This window comes from Camarhynchus parvulus, chromosome 1A, assembly GCF_901933205.1.
Source record: "Camarhynchus parvulus chromosome 1A, STF_HiC, whole genome shotgun sequence".
NCBI classification, from domain to species: Eukaryota; Metazoa; Chordata; class Aves; order Passeriformes; family Thraupidae; genus Camarhynchus; species Camarhynchus parvulus.
The window spans coordinates 58820920-58842517 of NC_044586.1; the positions used below are offsets into that span (position 1 = coordinate 58820920).

The window sequence follows — 21598 nt, forward strand, 5'->3', positions numbered from 1 at the left end:
GAACAGTGCCAATGGTGGGATCCAGGAAGAAAACAAAACAGGTAAAAGCTCCTCAAACAGCAACCACTACAGCAGTTCTCTGCAGAACAGATGGTGAGCTTTGAGAGAGGTGCTGCAGAACCACTTACCAACCCCTTCTTCCACAAAAGGGAAGTTGGTAGGATACTTTGTGGTTCTTGGGACAGGGTGCTTAAAGCTCCAGTACGAAGTATTTCTTCAAAATGTGTCGTTGAGCTTTGTCCATCTATGCTAACTGGTAATTTGACAACTGAATTTTAAGATTTCAGTGAAGGTTTGGGTGCCACAATGTGCTCCTGATGGCTTGGCTGATGTAAGCTCTCTTAAAAGGCTAATGGATGAGATTCACAAGGCTAAACGAAAACTCTGTTTTCTCATAATGAATTTGGCAATTTAACTAGAATCATTAAAAAGATGACATTCCAGAAATCACAATAGTGTGGACTTCACTACAAGTATCTGTGTTCCTGTAATGGTCCAAAACCTGCAGGTCAAATTAGATCTTGTAAGAGACTGGTTTTGTCCTTTCCATTTTGACCCAGTTTTCCTTTATGACAAAAAAGAAAGAAAATAGTAAAATGCTTCATTCACCCTGTAAATATTGTAAATTACTTTTATGAATTTATTTGCTTTCAATTTTACCCTTCATCATTACATTGTAAACAAGGTGATGTACTGATGATGCACACTTCTGTACCTATATGTGGAATGGACCACTTCACATTAAGGTTAGGGAATTTAGTAGTTTTTATTTCTTTAGAAAGATATTAGCTAGCAAAATTCAATAAATCATAAGAATGTTCCAATACACATTTAATGTTTGTATGATTTTTTAGCAAACTGAATTTTAACACAGTATTCCACTTTATCATTATTAATGCCTTTCAAATGGCACTATCATTTGAAAAGAATATTTTTATAAAATATCTTTCAATGAAAAGAAACAAAAGCACTGTCTAAATGCACATATTCATTTTTGTCTGGTTATTTTTACCATTTAAGAGTGTCATTGCTTTATGTTAGTATATGTAAGAGAATTGTTATGTAGTCCTCCCCTTTCAAATTCCTATGTAATAATGATTCAATATTCACATTTCATGTACCATAGAAGTATCCTTTTCTTGCTTTCATATACTGCAGACATATACCTAGATATACATAAAAAATATGTCTGTCACTGTGAATTGCTATATAATTTTTTCGGGTGTTGGATCATATTTGAATTAGTCTATTACAAATCTGTTATTGAAAACAAAAGCCTTTTGGTTTATTTCCTCCAAAAAAGACTTGATTTAAGGTCAACATCACAAAATAATGCATCCTTTAGAGTTCCCCACTGCAATGCAGAGTTTTGCTAAGATCAGACAGGCTGTGCCCTTGGCCATTCGGGAATCCCCAACTGGCAATTTGGCTTACAAGCCATTCTATTCATGCCTCTAATCAATGGCCTCTTTTTTCCCAGGCTAATGACAACCTTATGAAGCAGTATTTCTCCCGTGTCTCTCAGAAAAAACAATTAGCCATAGCTACAAAAGCCATTGACACAAATCCATCCTCAAATTGGTTTTGTGATTTAAACTGTGGACCCAAAAGGTGTTATAAATGACCTCATTGTTAAACCACAACACACTGATCTCAGATTTGCTAGGAGACCAGGAGACAAGTTAGTAAAAGCAGTTGTAATGTTTAGAGCAGGGCTTGCTCCTGAGAGATGCAGACCAGATGCATCATCCATTGACGGCTGAAAATTCAGCAGGTCTGTCCTTCTCTCAGTCAGTTCTGCACATCATGTTTCTCTATTTCTAGTCAGCATCAGGCAGAGTGGGCACAAATGGCACTCTCAATAGACCCACCTCATAAAAACATCAATCTAATACTTAACAGAGCTGTGCATCTCTCCTTAGCAAATCTCTTTTGTCAGCCTCTCCTGGATCTTGTGTTTGACGCATTTACTTTTAGTGAGACTGTATTAAGCCTTTTGGGAAACAACCCAAAAGTTTCTCTTGGGCATAACATGAGTCCTTAGATTTTGAGCCAATATTCTATTAGTGTTTCATAAAGCTGATACAGAAAAATAAGTACTCATTTTATACTTTATATATTTTATGCCCATGCTGTAGAAATAAATGTTGTGTATGTAGACATGTATTTCTCTTATAACACTACAAAGCTTTGTAAATAATGAACTTTCACAGATTTCACACTAATTAAATTACTTCTTGCTAATAGGTATCCACGGAGGCTGCTCCCCAGGTTTTCTAATTTTGCTCATTATGTTCTCTAATTTTTCCAGAGAGACAGCTCAAGCAGCTATTTGATATACAACGGCTGTACCCAGCTGGCTTTCATTTGAGCGGTTGCTTTGATACAGCGTCACATGATGATACTCGTTACTTCAGATAAATTATTCAGAAACTCTCAGATGCAGTGTCCTGCAGTTTACCAAGCTATAGGAGAGTTTCACTAAACTGTGATGCTGATATATCACAAATGAATGTGAATTTCTGAGTAATTATATACTCTTAATAAGCCAAAATAACACAGCTACTGGGTCACCAAATTGCAATTAAACATTAGCATTATTTCTCAGAAGGTTCCCTTAATTCAAAGTTCTCTTTTTTCCTATTCTCTGTGCTATTTAAGGTTACTTAGTAGATATAACAAAGTGGCAAAATCTTCTAAAGCTACAAGTTTTATTTCCTGAAATTCTTAAAATTATTAAGAATTTCAGGAAATTCATCTTGAAAGACAGTGTAACATTTTTTATGATACTACAGTATTGATGTGTCACATTTCAAATTTGGATGAAGTGAATTTAAACTCAGCCCCAAATTTTTAGCCTTTCATTCAAGCTTTTTCAAGCCTTTAGATGAATAGACAATACCAGGGAAAATTATTTTTAAAACTAAAAATTGTGTGTGTGTGTGTGTGTATATATATATATATATATATATATATATATATATATATATATATATATATACATATATATGTATGTATAACAAAATTTCCCCTTTACAGTTTTTAGTTGAACAGTCCTGACTCAAAGGCTCTATCCGAGCATAACTGTATTTCCTTTAACAAAACACCTAGTACATTCTAGAAAACATTCTCAAAGCAACAAAGTGAAGACAGAATCCCATTCCCCAGCAAATCTGGCTGCTGTTCACCACTTACACAGCTCTTCAGCAGCACAGCATCAATGGAGTCACACAAGAATGGAATGAAGGACAAGTGTAAATGGCTCGATGTGTCTTGCAGAAGAAAAGGAAGGTAACGCCTGCTGCTGCTGCTGCTTCCTCAGACCAGTTTTGCTGGAGATCCCACACTAAATAAATTTTTCTGTCAGTCCCCCAAACTAGTTGCCTAAGGACCTATAAAGGGGAAGGCTTTTCCTAGAGTGTGCCAAGACTGAAGTGAAAATCATCTCGTGTACTTCAAAGAGCTCCATGTCATTCTCACCCGGGGTCGATCCCTGCTGATTCCCTTCAGATCCACCTCACTAGGCAGGGGTGTCAGAAGGAAAATCCATCTCATTTAGCATAAAAGCTGAGGGTGAGGTGAGGTACTCTTTGGACGTGTCTACAGATACAAAGAGTCCCTGCTGTCCAGCTCTGGATTTCAATACCCCACTTTTCCATCACTAAGTTGGGCCAGCTGGTTTCATTTCTGTGGAGTAATTAAATTCAGCTAATTAAATGGAGCTGCTGTTACCACGCATTCCTAAAGCCTTCATTTCAGAAACAAGATGATTGTATTAACTCTCTTTCTGGCTCTTTTTGCACAGATTTAGTCCATTTTACTGGTGAATAAAATTATGCAAATAATCATCTTAAGGGATCAAGCATAAAGAAGGTAAATAAAAATTGCCATAAGTTCTTTCTCAGGATCTTTTGATTCTGAAGTCACTTTCCTGATTCTGAGATATTAGTGAAAGACTCAGAAAGCTTATTCCAGATAATCAAATTAAAACTGCTTGTGAGAACCTGAAGAACAATCTCATAACACTGAGTGTTAAAATGGACAATTAATTTTATCTCCATAAATGCAAAGAAATGCAAAAAGTGAAATAAGAATGCTAACTGTGCATACACACATACATAATGATGGGCTCTAAAGTGAATATTAACACTCAGAGAAAAGATCTTCAAGACACCAGCTTAAGACCATGGGGAGTCAAAAAGCAAACATAATGTCAGCAATGTCAAGAAGGGAACTGAAGCTAAAACAGGAAACAGCATTATGCCATCAATAGTGCAATTACACCCTGAATACTGTGTGCAGTTCTGGTCATTCAACCTAAAAACAGGTAGCAGAACCTGCAGACGTGCAGGAGGAGATAGTTAATGCTGTCAGAGATTTGGAGGACCTCATTTGCCAATGTGAGATTTTGCGTGCTAGGGTTCTCCTGCTGGAGAAATACCATGTAAAGGAATATGACAATGGCATATGAATCCTTTCCAAGAGGGTGGAAAAGTTTAAAAAGGAATTAGACACATTTATAAAAGACAGTTAGAGCACAGTGATCCTGAGACCATCACCAGCTCAGAGAGATAAAAAGTAGGAAGGTGCAAGAGGGGGATTATGCCTGCTTTGTTTCTTGCAGCCTTTTCTCACCCATTTGCTCCAAGCAGTACTTAGAGACAGGATACATGTTAGACAGAGCTATTCTGAGCCAGTAAAACAGATTTTGTACTCTTACTATGTTGTCCTCATTATGCGTAAAGTAGGAATTTATTCTACATAAGATTCAACTTTACTTCAGCTACAGAATCACAATAAAGGACTTCAGAATTCTGTTTCTAAATCTAACATGCTAATATAAACAGCCCTAATTCACTTAATAATGTATTATTTTTTAAAACAACTTAAACAGTTGATAAAATAGAAAGAAAACTATGTTTAACTTATCCAGAAATAAAAAATTGCTTTCAAACAATGGGTATGTCTAGTTTTTCCAGTCAAATATTGCACATAAGTTTAGACCAAAAAGACTTCTACAGCTCGTAAACCAGATAGATAGCAAAATTTTTTGTAGGACTATGCTTTCCCAGTTCTGACCAGCATTCATGAAAATGAATATGCTTGAAAGAATATGCTTGAATATGCTTGAAAGAACTGCAATGTATAGAGTTTTTAGACAACCCTAGTGCATTATTCTGGTGCTGAAAGTTTGAGGGAGTTGATTTCCTGTATCTTCAAAAAAAAATTATTGAAACACATCACCAAAAAAACAAACAAAAAAAAATACAACTTAAAACAATGTTAAAGCCCAATACGAAAACAACTTTCTATAAAAGTCAAGCCATACATGATTTTAATTTTAATGGTAGCAAGATATTTCTCATATCTCATTAGGGACTCTCATCAGAGCATGACAAAAATCCCCGTTGTATGAACTAAGCAGCCTAGGAACACCTGATCACAGTCATCCTTTTAGTTTAACTCCTTTGATGAGCAATTCCCAAAGGCAATGTTGAAAGTTACTGGAGAAAATATATCTCTGGCATTAAACTCAAAGACTTACAGTTTTGGAAATACATTACACAGAAGGAGAAATTCCAAGCAGAAATCCAAAATTCTTTCAACCAGTTTAAAGCTTATCTTGCTTTGCTTGGTGTTTCAAAATCTGCGTGTATGAATATATGCAAATCTGAAATAGAATTTGGCTACACATAATGTTTGAAAAATAAAATCTGTGGCTCAGTTCTCAGAAGGATCAAATCCACGGTGGCATTATTTCAACCTCAAATTCAAGTCTCTATGACATCTCAGCTGATGGGCACTCAGTCATGTTAAAGGCAAAGTACAACAGCAAAAACTGAAGGGCAATATTCCCAGTTCAAAATCTCCTCTCAGTTGCACATGATACTAATGAATATCAATATTCCTCTTATCTTACATAGCTCCCTACAGCAACATCAGTGGGAGATCTGTATACGTAAGGAGAGCAAGGTAGCAAAACCATGCTAACAGAACCTGCAGCTCAGAAGTTATGGTGATTAGAATGGTAGAAACAGCTAGATTAGGTCAAGGGGATGAGATGAGCATGGCCTCACTGCTGCCCAAAGTATAAATATTGAATGAACCACACCGACAACAGTGAATGCACTCTGAAGCTTGTGCAAATACACTACCCCTGTGTAACACTGTACACGCAACAGGAACATAAAGCACAATTAACCTTCCTGGGAACACAAGCTTTATTTTGCAAAGAAGGACATTATATAAATATCAGCTCCACCTTTCCAAAAGACAAATATTTAAAAGGTTTTCATATTGATTTTTCAAAGCCTTTACTATTCTAACAACAATACTTAGCTTAACTACTGTGGCAATAACGAGGCTCATTTGCTATCCCAGAAAAGGAATAAGAACTGCCATTATGTTTCTTTCTTAGATTAAGAATTATGCAACAAAAAATACCCTGACACACTAAATATTCTAGCTGGGCTCTTTATCAGGCTGGTCATTACTAAAAATTATTCCAAGGAGAGAAAATTTATTACATTTTTTGAACCTTAAGTGAAGGAAACATTAACAGATCAGTAACTCAGAGATGATGGCTCGCAGAGAAATGCAGGGGGTGAGGGTGGTGTTAATTTTAGTTTTGAGAGTGTACCAGTAATCATGGGAACAAAGGCAGGACTCATGCAATTTGCCCATCAGTCATTAATTGTCAGTGACCGCTGCCACAATCATTCAAAAACAATTAGAAGTGAGAGAAGGAAAGTGCATCACAAAGGCATAAACAATCCAGAATAACCACAGCTGGCACACACATTTTAAATGGGAATTTCACTGCCACAAGGATGCACATTGTTCTCTCTGGGAAGAATATTCATGAGGACATAATCACAATATTTGGTGTTGCATAAACAAAATCTCAAAAAGCACACTCCTCATCTGAATAGGGAACCCTTCAAGTCAATCAATGAAGGAAGCTTACACTGAGAAAAAGGAAAATCCTCCTTACAGATGTATTATCTTTCCACCTAATCCAACACTTTTCAACAGAAGCCATTCAGTGGATTTTGGAGAAGTCGCCCATCACATTTCACTAACTGAGGGTTTGTTTGGGCTTCTCTAAACAAAAAACAAATCAGTAAGGCTGTTTCAAAATTAATCTAAAAAAATAATAATGACAGGATTTCTGCCTTCTTCTCTTCCAGTAGTGTCACTTATAATCTTACTTGTGCTTAAGTAAGAGACTAAAGTATGTTTATTAATGTTCCTAATCCATAACAATTTTTTCTAATTCTGCTTTTGCCTACCTAGTGATAGTGCAGCTAGAAAAAATTCTTCCGTTCTTTACTAAGGCAATGTTCCTTAACCTCAGAACTGTATTTCTTGCAGGATTAATATTAGAGGGGAAAGATTATCTGCTTTTACTCCTTGCTAGACCAAATTCTACTTTTTAAACAATGTGTTAAATTCAGTTATTGAAGCAATATGGAATTTAAGCCAGACATAAAATGAAATTTTAATGAAATTCCATTTACTGAAATAGATCTAAGACTATATTTTTCTATCCAGCATGACCTGTTCAATTTATTTATAGAAATTTATATGTTAATAAATATCTTCTAGTAACAATCAGGAATTTTATAAACAAAAACTGTTGTGCAAATTCCAGCAATCAGTATAGCAAGCAATACTGTTATACTTGCCATGATCTTTTCACTAGACCAACGGAAGTCCAAAACTACAATTTAACTTTTCAAAAATTAACACCCACGTTAAATGAATAATCTAAACTATGCAGGAGATGTTAAATATGACAGTATGAGACCAGACAGTGTAGGGAAGCATGAGAACAAAAGGATGGTGAGACAAAACTGAGGGTGATAAAATCCTCCAAGAATTTGAAAAAAAAGAGTCAGGAAGGGAACTAAGCTCAGAAAGTTCAAAGAATTTTGAAACTCACCTATGTTGTGAACAGGCATTACATGTCATGTGTTCAATAGTTTGGAAGACACACAATCTAAGGTCTTTCCATACCATTTTTCACTACTCATCAGAGCAACATTTTATGATCCTGTATATTAATGCAGAACTTGCAAATACAGGTGTATTCTTCAGTTATGAAGAGACCAAGTGAGCCAAGTAGTGGTGGGGACACAAGGCCCAAGCAGAAATATCATGGCACAGAAAATGACCATAGAAAATTGAAGGGTAGAAAATATGAAAATATCTGTATTTTTTAACAAAGTGGACCACCAGAAAAAAATGGCAAGTTCAAATGAATATTAATGGAGCTACAACTGACAACAGCCTAATGGTCCCCACTAAGCCCTCTGAATGATGACACTGATAAGTCTAAAAAAAACCATCTGCCCCCAAACCACCAATGAGGACAGTCCTTTCCCACTTCCACAGCTAAAAGAAATTGAATGATTCCTCTGGTCCAGAACCCTTAAAATATGAATGTCTGAGCATAAAAAAATGACAGTTCCAAAATAGCTAAAGCTGACTTGGTCCACCCTTTGCCCAAGGGTGAAAATTTCTAAAAAATTACCTGTTTTGAAGATAAAATGATGGTCAGGCAAAAGCCACAGTATGAAAAGCATGAGGTCCATCCTGTGAGAGCAGTGGCAGACACTTTCAGATTCAGTAGTTGCACATGACCACAAAGAATGCTGAAGTATTGAATTGTTTAACTGTGAAAGTGATATACACTTATTCCAGACACTCTTGAATAGAAGGAACAGGAATTTCAGATGTGGATCAAATGTTTCTAGTTCTGTCATTGGAAAAACAGAATGACTGAATTTTTGTTAAAGGAGTGAAAAATGTGAGAATTGTGTTCCTTTGTAAGGAAAGACCTTGCTCCCTCCAGTAAATATTCTGTTATAGAGAAGGTAAACTACAACTTTAAATTCTCTAGGCAAGGACTTATCTTGTAAAAAGGAAAACTCACAGGCTACTTAAAAGAAAATAGATAAGAGAAATCCAGTTGGGATTGAAAGAAGAAAAAGTATTTCAAAAATATAAATCCAACTCTCCTTTAACTTTTGCTCCCTCCTTCCAAAACAACAAAACTTTTAGACAGAGCAATTCATGTTTTTCATGGTGGTGTCAGAGTTGAAAGATTAAATAAAAATTTCTATAATTAAAACATTTCTCAAATTTTTCAGTCTCCTTGAGCAAATGTGCTGAAACAAAGTCCAACGTCCAGTACGTTTAAATATACAGACAAAAGGGCAACCTCAGGAGTCACTAGAATCTGGCCTGCATGTCTACAGAAATATGCACATATTGATATGTAAGTAAGGCTCATTTGTGTTTAGAGCAAGTGACTACATTCATCTGGAATCATTCTGCATTTCTACGGCCTTTTAATTTTTACAGTTGCCTAGACAAAAAGATTCAATGTTTCACCAGAATGTGTAATCAGAAATTATTATTTTGATGAAACATTAGACTGTATTCTGTAGAATGTAATTACATATAAAGGTTTGATGTTTAAGGGAAACAAATTCTAACATTTCTTGTCAGGATTCCAAAATCCTATTTGCCTTATCAGTCCTTCTACCAGGTTTCAGGATTTCCTCATATCCAGAGATACTTTTCCCTTTTCACATTTCTATACTGAAATAATTCTAATGCTTAAAGACATCACAAATCCAAATATCTTTTTATATAGCCAGCAACACATTCTCCACATCTCTGCTTTTTATACTTTCCACCTTTTATAGCCACTTATTCTATTCCAAAGCCTTCTACTATGAATTCTTCAAATGCAGTTCCTCCCTTCTTGACAGTTCTGCAATATCTACCATCCACACACTAAGTGCTTGTGCCTTCCTCCCACTCAGGCAGATACACTTCTCAAAAAACTTGAAATGCTACCACGTTTTTTTCCCCTGTCCCACAAACAGTGATTATCTGCCAGTGGGTCTTTGAGGGTATTAGTCATGAAAGACAGAGGCTTTTTAAAGTGCTGCATTATCTGTCAAATCTTAAATACAGGATATTTGTGCTCAGACAGGATTTCCCAGTTCTATTTAACAGGGACTCCAGCACTCACTTTGAGGATTTTAGGCTGGAATCAAAGACCAGGTGTCACAAGAAGAAAATAACTGAGACTTTTTTTAAAGTATACTGAAAAAAAAATAAAAGAAATGGGAATCATAAATACAAGGAATGCTCAACTGCTAATGGAACAGAAAGGTTTGGATACATCTTCTCCTTAATTGTAATTCATTGTAAGCAAACAGCAGTCAGGGAATGTTTGGAATTAATGACAAATACTCTACCTTTAAAGCTATCTGCAAAATAACAAGTGTTACTAGGAATTTTAGTAAGTCCTTGTATTTCTTATTTGGCAGCAATGGACTCCAAAATGATTGCCAGGAAATAGCCAACCACTCTTTGCAACAAGTCAAAATTTCCATCAAACAACACCAAATTTTGGTTTCTAAATGTGATAAAATTGCTGACTTTCTAGATGAAATATAAAATGAGAGGATTACGAAGAATAGTTTTTAAAAATGAGAAGATTGACATTCCTTTTTCATTAATGATCTCTGTTAAAAATGAGAGCTTTCACAGAAAATCAGAAGGAGGAGAAATAATAAAGCCAAAGGTAGCTGGCCATATTATAATGAATATAATCTCACAAGCCCCTCATTGTTAAATCTATCATGCTTCATTGTCATTTAGAAGTCAGAAACTGAAGGATTAAAGCTATGGAGAGAATAGGATTAAAAATCATGTATGTTGATTTCTACTTATGATTAAACAAGGTGCATGTTTCAGAAGGAATTTCAACCTGTTGTTCTTTACTGGCATCAAGGCCTTGATCTTTGCATAATGTGAAAAAACAGGACCACTCCTTTCAATGGTCCTTGTAGGAATATTTCAGGTCACCTCTATTCTCATACCACGTGTTGTTTGCATTTTAGTGGCAAAAACCAACCTCGTGCTGTCAATGAGAATTTTGCTACTTACTTCAGTGGTGAGTGGAATCCAATTTATAGCTCATTAAAGATGTGAATTGTTAAAGCTCTGGTCCTGTTTCTCCTGAGAATTTTACAAAATCTCTCTCCCTCCCTTTCTAAATTTCATTACACATTCTAGCTGAAAACTACTTCAGCTTAGACATTTAACTTGGCAACAAAATGAAAAAGAGATGCTCTCAGAAACGGGATGTGAGTAGCTTCAGCAGCTCCAGCAGGAATTTAAGCTACCACAGCCATTCTGTAGTGGTCCTGTAGCCTTGGACCACCTTCCAGTAGCAGTGCAGTTTAAACTGCATTATCATTTTAGCTCCAGTGTGCTGCTTCTGTTTGGGAGTATGTCATTGGTGAATGTGTCTATTTTATTCTGAAAGTAAATTAAAATTTTAAAAAGTCTTACAAAATAATAGTAGAACTTTATTGCTGCTAGAAAATGCATTATTCACTGTATCTTACATCACTGATGAGCATGCTGCGTTCCTTACAGGGGGCACTTGTTATACATGCTATACTGTATAGGTATATTTGTTATACTTTATGCATAAAGGGCCATTAGCATAAAAATAATATTTCATATTTCTATGAGCCTTTTCAGCTGTGAACCTCAGTCCACTTTGCAAGCAAATAATCTTTACAGGTACATGAAAGATGTGTTTATATAACCCTCTTTCACAAAACTCAGAAATTGGAAGTGATTTGTTTTCATATCACCATGAAGCAATTAGAATGAAAGCCTGTGGTTTTCTTCACAAAAGACCATGGGACAAGATAGAAGCTTCCTTGACCTGCATTTAGCAGCCTCTAAAATCCTCAGATTACTGGAGAAGTTACTATGGGTTGCCACTACCTCCAAAGACAGGGATCCTTGCAGGCTGTGTGCCCCTGGGTCCATTCAAATGCACTATCTAGGGGAGCAGTGGGAGCAATGAGTACAAGAGAGCCAAATGCTCACTAAATAATCAAGGAAAATAGAATTTTTTTTCTCTACTTTTACTCCTTCTTGTCCTTGCAATTACCAGTTCTATTTAAGATTACTGTTAGCACTCTATGGGGATTTGTATGGCTGAGACTGTGAGAAACTCTAATGGTTCTAAAGGCAAAGTAATACTCAGTAGTCCATTATAGCTCAAAGGACTTATCTCTTACACTGATAAATGTCCTCCAAGGAAGCTTCACTCTATGCAAGACCTCCCCCCAGGGAGATACCAGAATGCTGCCCAGGGCACAGCCAGCCAAGGTATGCACATGTGGACAGCTATTTTGTCTTAAAACTTATCCAAGGATGAAGAATTACTTTTATAAGCTGTGTCACTGAGCCAGGCTGTCCAGAAAAGGTGTCTTCTGAACTCCCAGGAAGGAGGTGACCCTTTTCTTATTTTTATTATCATTATTGTGAGTTTGGCATGGAAGAGTGTTTTGGTCAATGAATGCCCAGATGGTGTTGCCAGCATGAAATGCCCTTCCAAAGGTCCTAACAGTTCAAAATATTTTGTTATGGTTTAATTAATTCAAATTGAAAATGCAAGCAGAGAAAGCCATGTTCAATATGTCAAAAAATGACAGAAAAAACTTCATTGTGATCAATATTATTACAAGTAATGCCAACTCCATTACATTACATGATTAAATAATACTTAAAATGGGGTTAATAATCGGTAAAAGGGAGTTCTAAGTAAAAATAATCAAGTAAAAAGCTATTTGTAGGAAAGTATTTACCCTCTACAAGTTGCCATTAGCAGGTATCAGAAAACACAAACAGTATCTGTATAAGATAAAAGTTCTCTACATGGCTTCCAGCAAGAAATATGTGTAAGGGAATCAAGAAGTAATGCTTTGCCCATAAACTCAGCATGCCTATGCCCAAATGCATCCATAAAACAACAGCATGAAAGGCTGGTACATCTTACTGCAGCATTGTAAGGAATCAGGTAACCAATGATGAATTCTGAAGAGCTGTGTCGGGCAGTGGGAGCATCAAAGGCACTGCCTGGGACTGCAGGAATGGGGAATACACAACCCAACAACATGGGATGGGGTGGGCTTCAGTTCAACATGAGGACACTGAAATGCAGCAGCCTGTCTGCATGCAGGTGTTCACACAGGTGAATCTGGTGTCTGTGTCCTCTAAGTGCCAAGGCAGAGCTGACTTTTGCAGTCAATGAAGTATAAAGGCAACTCAGCTCACCCTACATAAGTATCTATATTTTGCAGTCAAGTTGGTGGGTGTAGAGGAGATGGAAAGACAGATGATGGATGAATGCTAGGTGAAATCAAAGTTTTATTTATAGTTGCAGGCCTACTCATATTTGAAAACTAGGGGATGGGAGAAAGGAGGTTGACATAAAAAGAAAGAGAGGGTTAAGAGTGATAGAGACTATCGAATGGGATGGATTAGTAATGAAATTAGGGAAATTTTTAAAGGAAATAAGTGAAACTTGACATATTTGATCCCAGGAAATTTCAAGAGCTGTTTAATCCCCAAACTGGATGCAGAAGAAATTGTTGATTTTTCTCCAGAATAAAAGTTCCCTAAAATGACTTAAAGAATTTGAAAAAAATAATTGCTACATTTCTTAATTAAAAAATGAACTTTCTAAAACCTGTGATATTTCATGTCATTACAGCTGAGCTGCCTTTCAGTATTAAACTACATTTCTTACTGCCTTATGGGACTTATCATTCTTTTCCATATTCTCTCTTGAAGAACAGACTCAGTTAGAAGAGCACTCACATAATATACCTGTAATCATGCAAAGCCTATGAATCTGCTATGTTATATGACTTTACAGGAAGTTTAGCAATGAGGGAATCCAGCTCACATGCAAAGAGGGCAGAACTATAACTCCTCTAGTACTCTACACATAATAATTGTTTAACCAATTTCGATGTGAAAAAAAAATTAAAAGTAGTATTTAAATCTAGACAACAAAAAATATTTAACTTATATTTTCAGCAGGGAAAAAATAATTATTTCTATTAAGGTCAAGATTTTCTGGAGGAAATCAGAAAAGTGTAAAAAATTGCAGCTGTTATTGTAGAACTGCCAGCTATTTCTGCTTTTTGCTATTATGAAACTCAGATTGGCACCATAAAAACAGAGCATAAGAGGTGGTTCTTTCTTCAAAGTTCTGCCATCTAAGTAGGTCTGACAGAGCAAAAGTCAAAGTAATTTGCTGAAACTCACACAGAAATTCCATGACAGAGAGACAGAAATAAAGATCATCACTTAAAATCTCCTGACCTACAAAGGGATTTAGAGCAGTAGGTATCATTAAAGAAAAACAGAAGGAGTCCACAGCACACATGTAGGTGAAGAAAGCTTGACTTGGTAGAGCTTGTCAATCTCTTGGCAAAAGCATGTGAAAAATTTTAAGAGGAGGGATGTGCTGGAAGGTTGATTCAGATTTTGCAAAAGGAAATGAGTAAGCTCTGGGATTTGCAGCTACAGGAGCCAGAGATAATGAAGAAATCATATTTGTCTAAGGAGCATTGAAGAGCAGAAAGTGGAAGAGAGTAAATGCCTGGAGCAGAGGGGGCCCTCAATATCACCAGCCCAGAAGATCAGGACTCTGATATCCTGATCTGCTTGGACACTGCCTGGTGTGGAAACTGTGTGCTGGTGGCAGAATGAAGAAGGAGGATTTATCAGGATTTGCGTTGAAAGGAGAACACAAAATTTGGGTTATTCACAATCAAAACCTGATAGCAGAATCTAGTAAATGATAAGGAAGTCATAATGTATCTCAGAGAATCAATACAAGTTTCAGATGTGGCAAAATGAATGTCAATGAAAAGCAAGAGTTATGCATGTAATGATAAAGCATCAAGGTAGGTATAATTTCCTATCTAAACATTGATGTCTTTCTTAAATATTGTTTCTCTGAGTAAAATATGCCAGAATAAATCACAAAGTGTAACAGAAAATATGTTTGGCATAAAAAATCTACCAAGCCATAGCTGAAATTAATTATTGAAGTTAGATTAAATTTTAACAAAAATTACAAATCCCTGTGTGCTATAATAAAGTCCCTTGTGTTGGACTACCATGGCAAGGTGCAGTCATTTTAAGGCATATAAATGATTTTGAAGAACTTTTTCATCTGCAGGTATTAGATTAAAAAAAAAAAAAAGACAAATGACACTTTTGAAAAACAGAAGAACCTTAGAAAAGATAGGATGTTGGAAGAACAATCAATGTAAGAATAGAAAATCTCTCCCTAAAGTCTTTTATGCATCACTCCAAGTACTTTGCATTAATGAGCTAAGCAACCTTAAAAGAACAACATGACCCAGCATACTATAGTGATTCAGTAATCCAGTAGTCAAATAACTATAAAATAATGCTTTTTCTTTAATGCACTGATCTTCATTTTAAATTGTTTCAGACACTTAGGTATTTTTTAACATGTCAGTGCTGTTCTGATCTCAGTATACAACAGTTAACAGAAAAAAAAAAAAACCAGCACAAATTTACTCCAAGTAACTCTGTGCAACGTTACTACACAGATATTGGTAGTTTTTTTCCTGCTTTTCCCATTACTATTATCTAAGGAGCAGGCTATGATATAGGTTCATGTAAGTAACGTGAGAGATTTTGAAAGCAAAGCTCCTGTGCCCTTGTTTTGTTTCAGTATCAGATCTCTATTGTAATCACTGTAGAATTTAGTCTGGGAGCTCATGTTGTCTGTGCTAGAATAAGCATCACAAAATCATTCAGACATGTAATTTCTGATGTCAGAAGAGAACGTCAGAATTGCTGCTGAAATAAGGAAGCTATTTTTGGAGTATAGCAATCTTTCAAAAGAAAGCCATTTACAAAAAAATCCAACCCGGGAACATTTTTTACCAAACCACTGACCCTGCAATTCATACAGCCAGCAACTCCTCAGTGACCTCTTAATCAGCCCTGAGTTTCCTTTCTGTTCATAGTATTTATGTTAACCAAATGAATGTGTTTTGGAAAATTTAAAATAAATCAGATGCAGTATATGAATACTTAGGAACACATTTAAAATATTTAAAATGCTTTGAATTAATGCACGTAGCATGCATGCATTTAATGCTCTGTATCTCACAACAATAAAATAAGTAGCAACATTTAGAAATCACAACATAACTGACTAATCGAACTGATATGGAAGTATAAAACAATGAAGGAAAAAACCCTTATCAGAAACAGATCGGTTACAACACATTCTTGCCTTGACTTTATTAAATGCTTTAAATACTGATAAACTTTACCAGAGAAAAATCAGAAATTACAGTGGTATGATCTGTATTATTTCAAATCTCTGAATCTGTCAGTATAATAATCTCTCCTGCAAAACAGCTACAGCTCCTTTAAGCATCCTCAGCAGTATGTATGCTTTTATATTTTAAGGCATTAGCAATGTAGTACCCCCCCAATCCAGCCTTGAACTCTGACAGACACTGATCTCTTTTCTCCCTCCCACACCCTGTTTTATCAGACACTATTTTGTTTAAATTGGCTATTAAATAGCATAGCACTGTACCTTTAAATACAAATCAAACAATATTCATATTCCCACGGTGCTGCTAGTTTCCCTTATGCATTGAATCGCCTGTAGATTAAAAGCTCAGAATCTGAAAAGGATTCTGTTCTGCAGACCAAAGTTCTCTGTAGGAGATGAGGGAGAGGGTCAGTCCCGGAGTCACACACACAACAGGCAGAAAACACACTTGTGATCCTCAGCTTTGGATAGCATCAGAAAGGGGAATAAAAAGCAGAAACACATGGCACACTGAGAACTGGTATCACTTATGGCTTCTAACCAAAGCAGCAATTAAACACCTTTCATCATTCCCCCAAATGCCTGATTTTTGTAAGAACTGAAAGACACACACGCACACACAAAGGAAAATCCCCTCTGAGCAGCAAGGAAAACTTAATCACCTACCATTTTCTTTGCACTCTTCTGGAGGTTTAGCCTTTTTCGCAAGTCGTGGATCCAGCCATGATGTTGTCTTTGTGTTATGGCTGAAAAGAAAAGAGATCACTCTGAGCAGACACATACTGAAAGGAATCAAGTTTTTTCCTTAAGAAAAAAGGGTTAGTCCAACAAAATTGCAATCGATACACTTAATTTGCTTACTGGTTCTAAGTAGCCCTGAAGGAGGTGTAAGAGTAATTGTGCAAGGCAGTTGTAAATTTGGCAACCTCAGCTCCCTGTCCTCAAAGCAGCTATTTTTATTAAAATCAACTAGAATGTTGCCAAGTTAACCTCATTGAAAATGCAGAACTCATCCAGAGCAAAAGGAATTTATTACAAATACAGTGTTCTCCCGTTGATCGAGCGCAGGCGACAGGATTCTGTACCATTCTCACAGTTTTCGGATAGAATTATTTTCATCTTAAACCTGTCCTTTTCATAAATACAGGTTTGTTATTTCTCTCCAGCAGCAGTGACAAGGCATAGCAAAAGTGATGCAAATTACAGCATGCTCCTGCAAAGTCTACATTTCCGGACAGGGTGATTAATGATACTTTGTTTAACAAACCTTTATCTCTCCATATATAATCCTTCTATAGAGATAAAATAGATATGCACAAGCTGAATGAATCATGTGGCTCCTTTCTATACTCAGAATAGATCTTTGAGAAATCAGCCATCAAAGAGCACTGAACTGGCAAAAATTGTTTTCTGGGAGATTATTTTGCCAAATGAATTGATACTTAGCACAGCTAATGAGAGTTAAAAGCCAGATCCTTTCTATGTATACTTTACCCATAAGCAATTTAATTTGGAGCCAAATATTGTAAACATGTTAAAGAAGACTATAAACCAGAAAATGATGTCATCATTACTCCTTGATTTTTTGAGATGCCTTTCCTACAATACCATAATTCAGAGACACTTCTAAACCATGTTTTATTTATCTGAGACATCCTAAGAGGAAGCTCATTCCACACAATACTAAATTATTTCTTTTATTATTAATTTGCTGTGTCATTTTAAAGTGTGCTTATGATTTCTCTTATAAACATTGTTATAAGGTATACAAAAACAGGGGACTAGCAAAAAAATGGATTAGGATGTAATTGTTTGTGAGTTTGTTAGTTACTGATACAGTCCATGTGATCCCAACACCGCTGGTTCCCCTAGGGAAAAATAAATAAATAGAACAAATTCCTTCTCCCACTTTTCTTCCGTGGCAAATAAATTTTCCACAGCCTCAATTTCTCTCTCTCTCTCTCCAAACAGTGACAGTGCCTACTTCTCAGCAGAACTGTCACCATGTTAAAACTTCCTCCACATTTTGAATGGGAAAGAAGGTAGAGCAGAGTTATGTATGGATGAAATGGCAACTAAAATGAAAATTGAGGCATTTAAATGATTTTTTCTTAAAAGCATTATCTAGTCTAGAACACCATTCATGGCAGGTGAAGATGATAAACAAACCCTTCCCTTTGAGAGCTGAGCTATATTTGCAGATATGGAGAATGATGAGCCAAAGTTGAGGTGAATTTGAAATGATGCCAGCAGCCTGTGCTTGACTGCAAGTGTAATTAAGACACTTTCTCAGAAGCTCTGGCTGCCTGTGGTCTCCTGTAGGGTGCATTTTTATGCTGCAGTCACAGCCCCACCACAGCTTGTGTTAACTTCAAATTAACTGGGGGAGATGCTCCAGCAGTGTCAGTGGTGCAGGATGGAGCTCAGCGTGGGCTCATCACACCAGCATCCATCCACTGAGCTCCTTGGGTGCATCCAGCAGCTCATGCTGAGCTCCACACCACCAGGGATACCCTGTTAGCAGGGCCAGAGCTCAGAGTGAGCTTGGACATTCCTGGGGAAGCTGCAGTTGGATCTCTGGAGTGTGGGCATGTCTGGACAACAGCCACTCTCTCCCAGATCTTAATTCTGAATTATTTTTGGGACCCCCACTGATTTCAGGGACTAAATTAGAATCGCAGATAGTTTCCTATGACTTTAAAAGAGCAATATATATGATTACTACTAGCAATGTTTGCTGTGGTATAGAGCAAATCTCAAAGCATTTTACAAAGGAAATAAAAATAACCACCCCTGGCTTAGAGGCAAGAAACTGGAGTCACAAAATCACGAAATTACTGTCCAGAGCCTCCAAACAAGCCAGTGACAGCAGCAGTACTAAAAGCCAGCTCTGTTGCAAGTCAACTGGCCAATGTCCACCCATCAGACTAGGCCAGTTCACCAGCCCTGAAAATACCCTGATAATATTTTTAGAAAGAGTTTTCAAGTATCTACAAAAACAGGTGCCAAACTGGAAACAAGCCCAATTCAATATCAATATTTAAAAATACAAATTAGTTGAATTACAACCTTCAAGGCTTTAGTTGAAACTAAGAACAGCAAGCAGTTACTCTTCCCTTCAGCATAAATGTGGCTTCCACAAAGCCAGCAGGACTGATGTCCCAGTTTTGTGCAAGATGGCCATTTTAAACAAAACCATAAAAGAGCTAAAAAATCAACAGCTCTTCCAACAGAAGAGCGATCCTTCAGTCTGCAGTGAAATTTCACAGAATAGAGATGATATTTCATTTAGATCAGCTCTTAGAGCACTCAATATCCTCCTCTAGGTGATATCTGTCAAACCTGTTCAGCTACTTAGTAAAAGCAAAACTCATCCACAAGAACTTTTGTCTGTAACAAATGACTGCAGGAGCAAAGAACCATTTGAAATTCATCCCTCTTTTCCTTGTTGTGCCTTTTCTCTTGCCCTGCCTCTCCACTTTATAATCTCTACTAAACACACAATGCACTGGGACTAAACACCTCCAGCAATGGGACTTCAAAGGCTTCTAGACAAGTACTCTAGTAGGTAAAAAATCCTTTCCTGCTCTGAAGGCAGGACTTGAAAAAAGGCACAATCAAACCCACCTGACTTCTAACACCTCTACCTTACCATCAGTGTCCTCCTATGCTCTCCCTAGTGAGAGCATGTTTGCTTGCATCATCTTAGCAACCAGGTACATAACACACAAACGCTCCTTCAAGGAGGAGAGGCATGACAAATGTCACATTGCTCTCAGTAAAAGTAGCCCTGGAGTACAGCATTGTGGTTTTTATGCATGTCTACTTCGGTCCTGCAAAGGAGGTTTACTTGGCAGGGTATTCTTCCAGTCTCCCTTGTGTCAGCTATTCCCTCTTCAGCTCTGCAAAGACCCAGAATCTGTAAAAGCTAAAGGGAGACAACCTTTATCTCCTGCTTTTAATATAATTTAAAGGAAGCCTTGATAGGAAAGCTTCAACTATGGGAGAAGAAGCTTCAACCGTGGGAAAAGAGACTGAAGGAACAGTAAATGGTAAATTGGTCAAATTAACACTCATGGCAAGAGTAACATGAACACATATCTGCTGCATAGGCTGTGCACACTGAATTCTTAAGCACTAAAAAAACTTTGTAGGGGGCACAACCTGCCTACCTTACTACCAGGTATAATCAGGTGTGTCCACTTAGGAAGTCTTATAGACAGACCAGAAGGAAAAGGGGCTGGGGATTTACAGATTAGTTATGAATGAACAGCAGATGAATTGCAGCAGCAGTTGTCTCAAACAGGCATTTGGAATTGTCAGAGATGGAATGAGAGTGAAGTGATGAAACAAAAGCATCCTGTGAGAAATACAGCTGTGGCTCCAGCAATGTTTTACACTCACCAAAGCTTCATTACTTGGCAATAACTATACCTTATCATTAAAAATATGTTTAGAAAGCCCATAATTTCAATTATTTTGATTACTAGTTAGGACTATTGAGATAAGTGCTGGCAAATAAACAATGCATGTCTTAAAATCTCTCTAAAAATCAACAGTAAAATCCTAATTTGTGAAATTTTGGAAGCAAATTTTCCTTAACAAAGGATCTCTTTGGTCTTGATTCAAGCAGGTGGAGCATGGAAAGAGCATATCTTTTTAAAATTCACCCAAATTTGATACCTATGCACAAAATAGAAACTGCATATTGGCCTGAAGTGTATTGCAATTGTTTTTTTTTTAAGGTCGTTCAGTAAAGAAGTGGAGCTTAATATTTTAGCCAAAAGTCAATAAAATAATTATTTGCTGAACTAACTTAAATCCTCTCTCTTTGCCAAGTATTTGCACCTAGCAGAAACAGTTTATGATAATCAGTCATCTGGTATTAGTTGCACACAATTTTAAATATATGTGGAAGAAATGTTCTTCAGCTGGGTGAAGAGTGAAACAAAGAGTGAAAGAAAGCACAGAATACTTCCCAGAAGCCTTGACTCAACCTCATGCTCTTCTCCAGATTTTCTTTGTAGCTCTGCTTTTAAGACTTCACAGAGACTGTTGAAATGCCTCTGTTAATAGCTCTGGAGCTGGGTACCAGGCCAGAGGCTTTCTGGGAATCTCACTGGATACTACTCAATAGCTTTGGGAAGTAAAAAAACATTAGGAATGTGGCTTTTCTTATCTATCAAAGTGTTATCTTTTTATTATAATTATTTGTTAGACAGTATATTATTTTATTTAAGATTTGAATAGAATGGATTTGTGTGAAAAATCTGTCAGTTTAAAGCACTTTGACAGATAAGTTTCTTGTACTAACAAAGCCTGTGGGCAATCTCTTGAAGGATTTTTGAAGGAACTATAGAAAGTACT

At 36.6% G+C, this 21598-nt stretch overlaps 1 protein-coding gene across 12 annotated transcripts in view; it reads right to left on the reverse strand.

Annotated features, from left to right (window-relative positions):
- The window catches only part of MAGI2 (membrane associated guanylate kinase, WW and PDZ domain containing 2), a 700805-nt gene that overhangs the window by 208418 nt on the left and 470789 nt on the right, over window positions 1-21598 (reverse strand). For all 12 annotated transcript variants that reach the window (XM_030960213.1, XM_030960210.1, XM_030960207.1 and 9 more), the window contains one exon: window positions 16898-16977. In XM_030960213.1, coding sequence (XP_030816073.1) covers window positions 16898-16977 — 80 coding nt within the window. The remainder of the gene's footprint in view (window positions 1-16897; window positions 16978-21598) is intronic.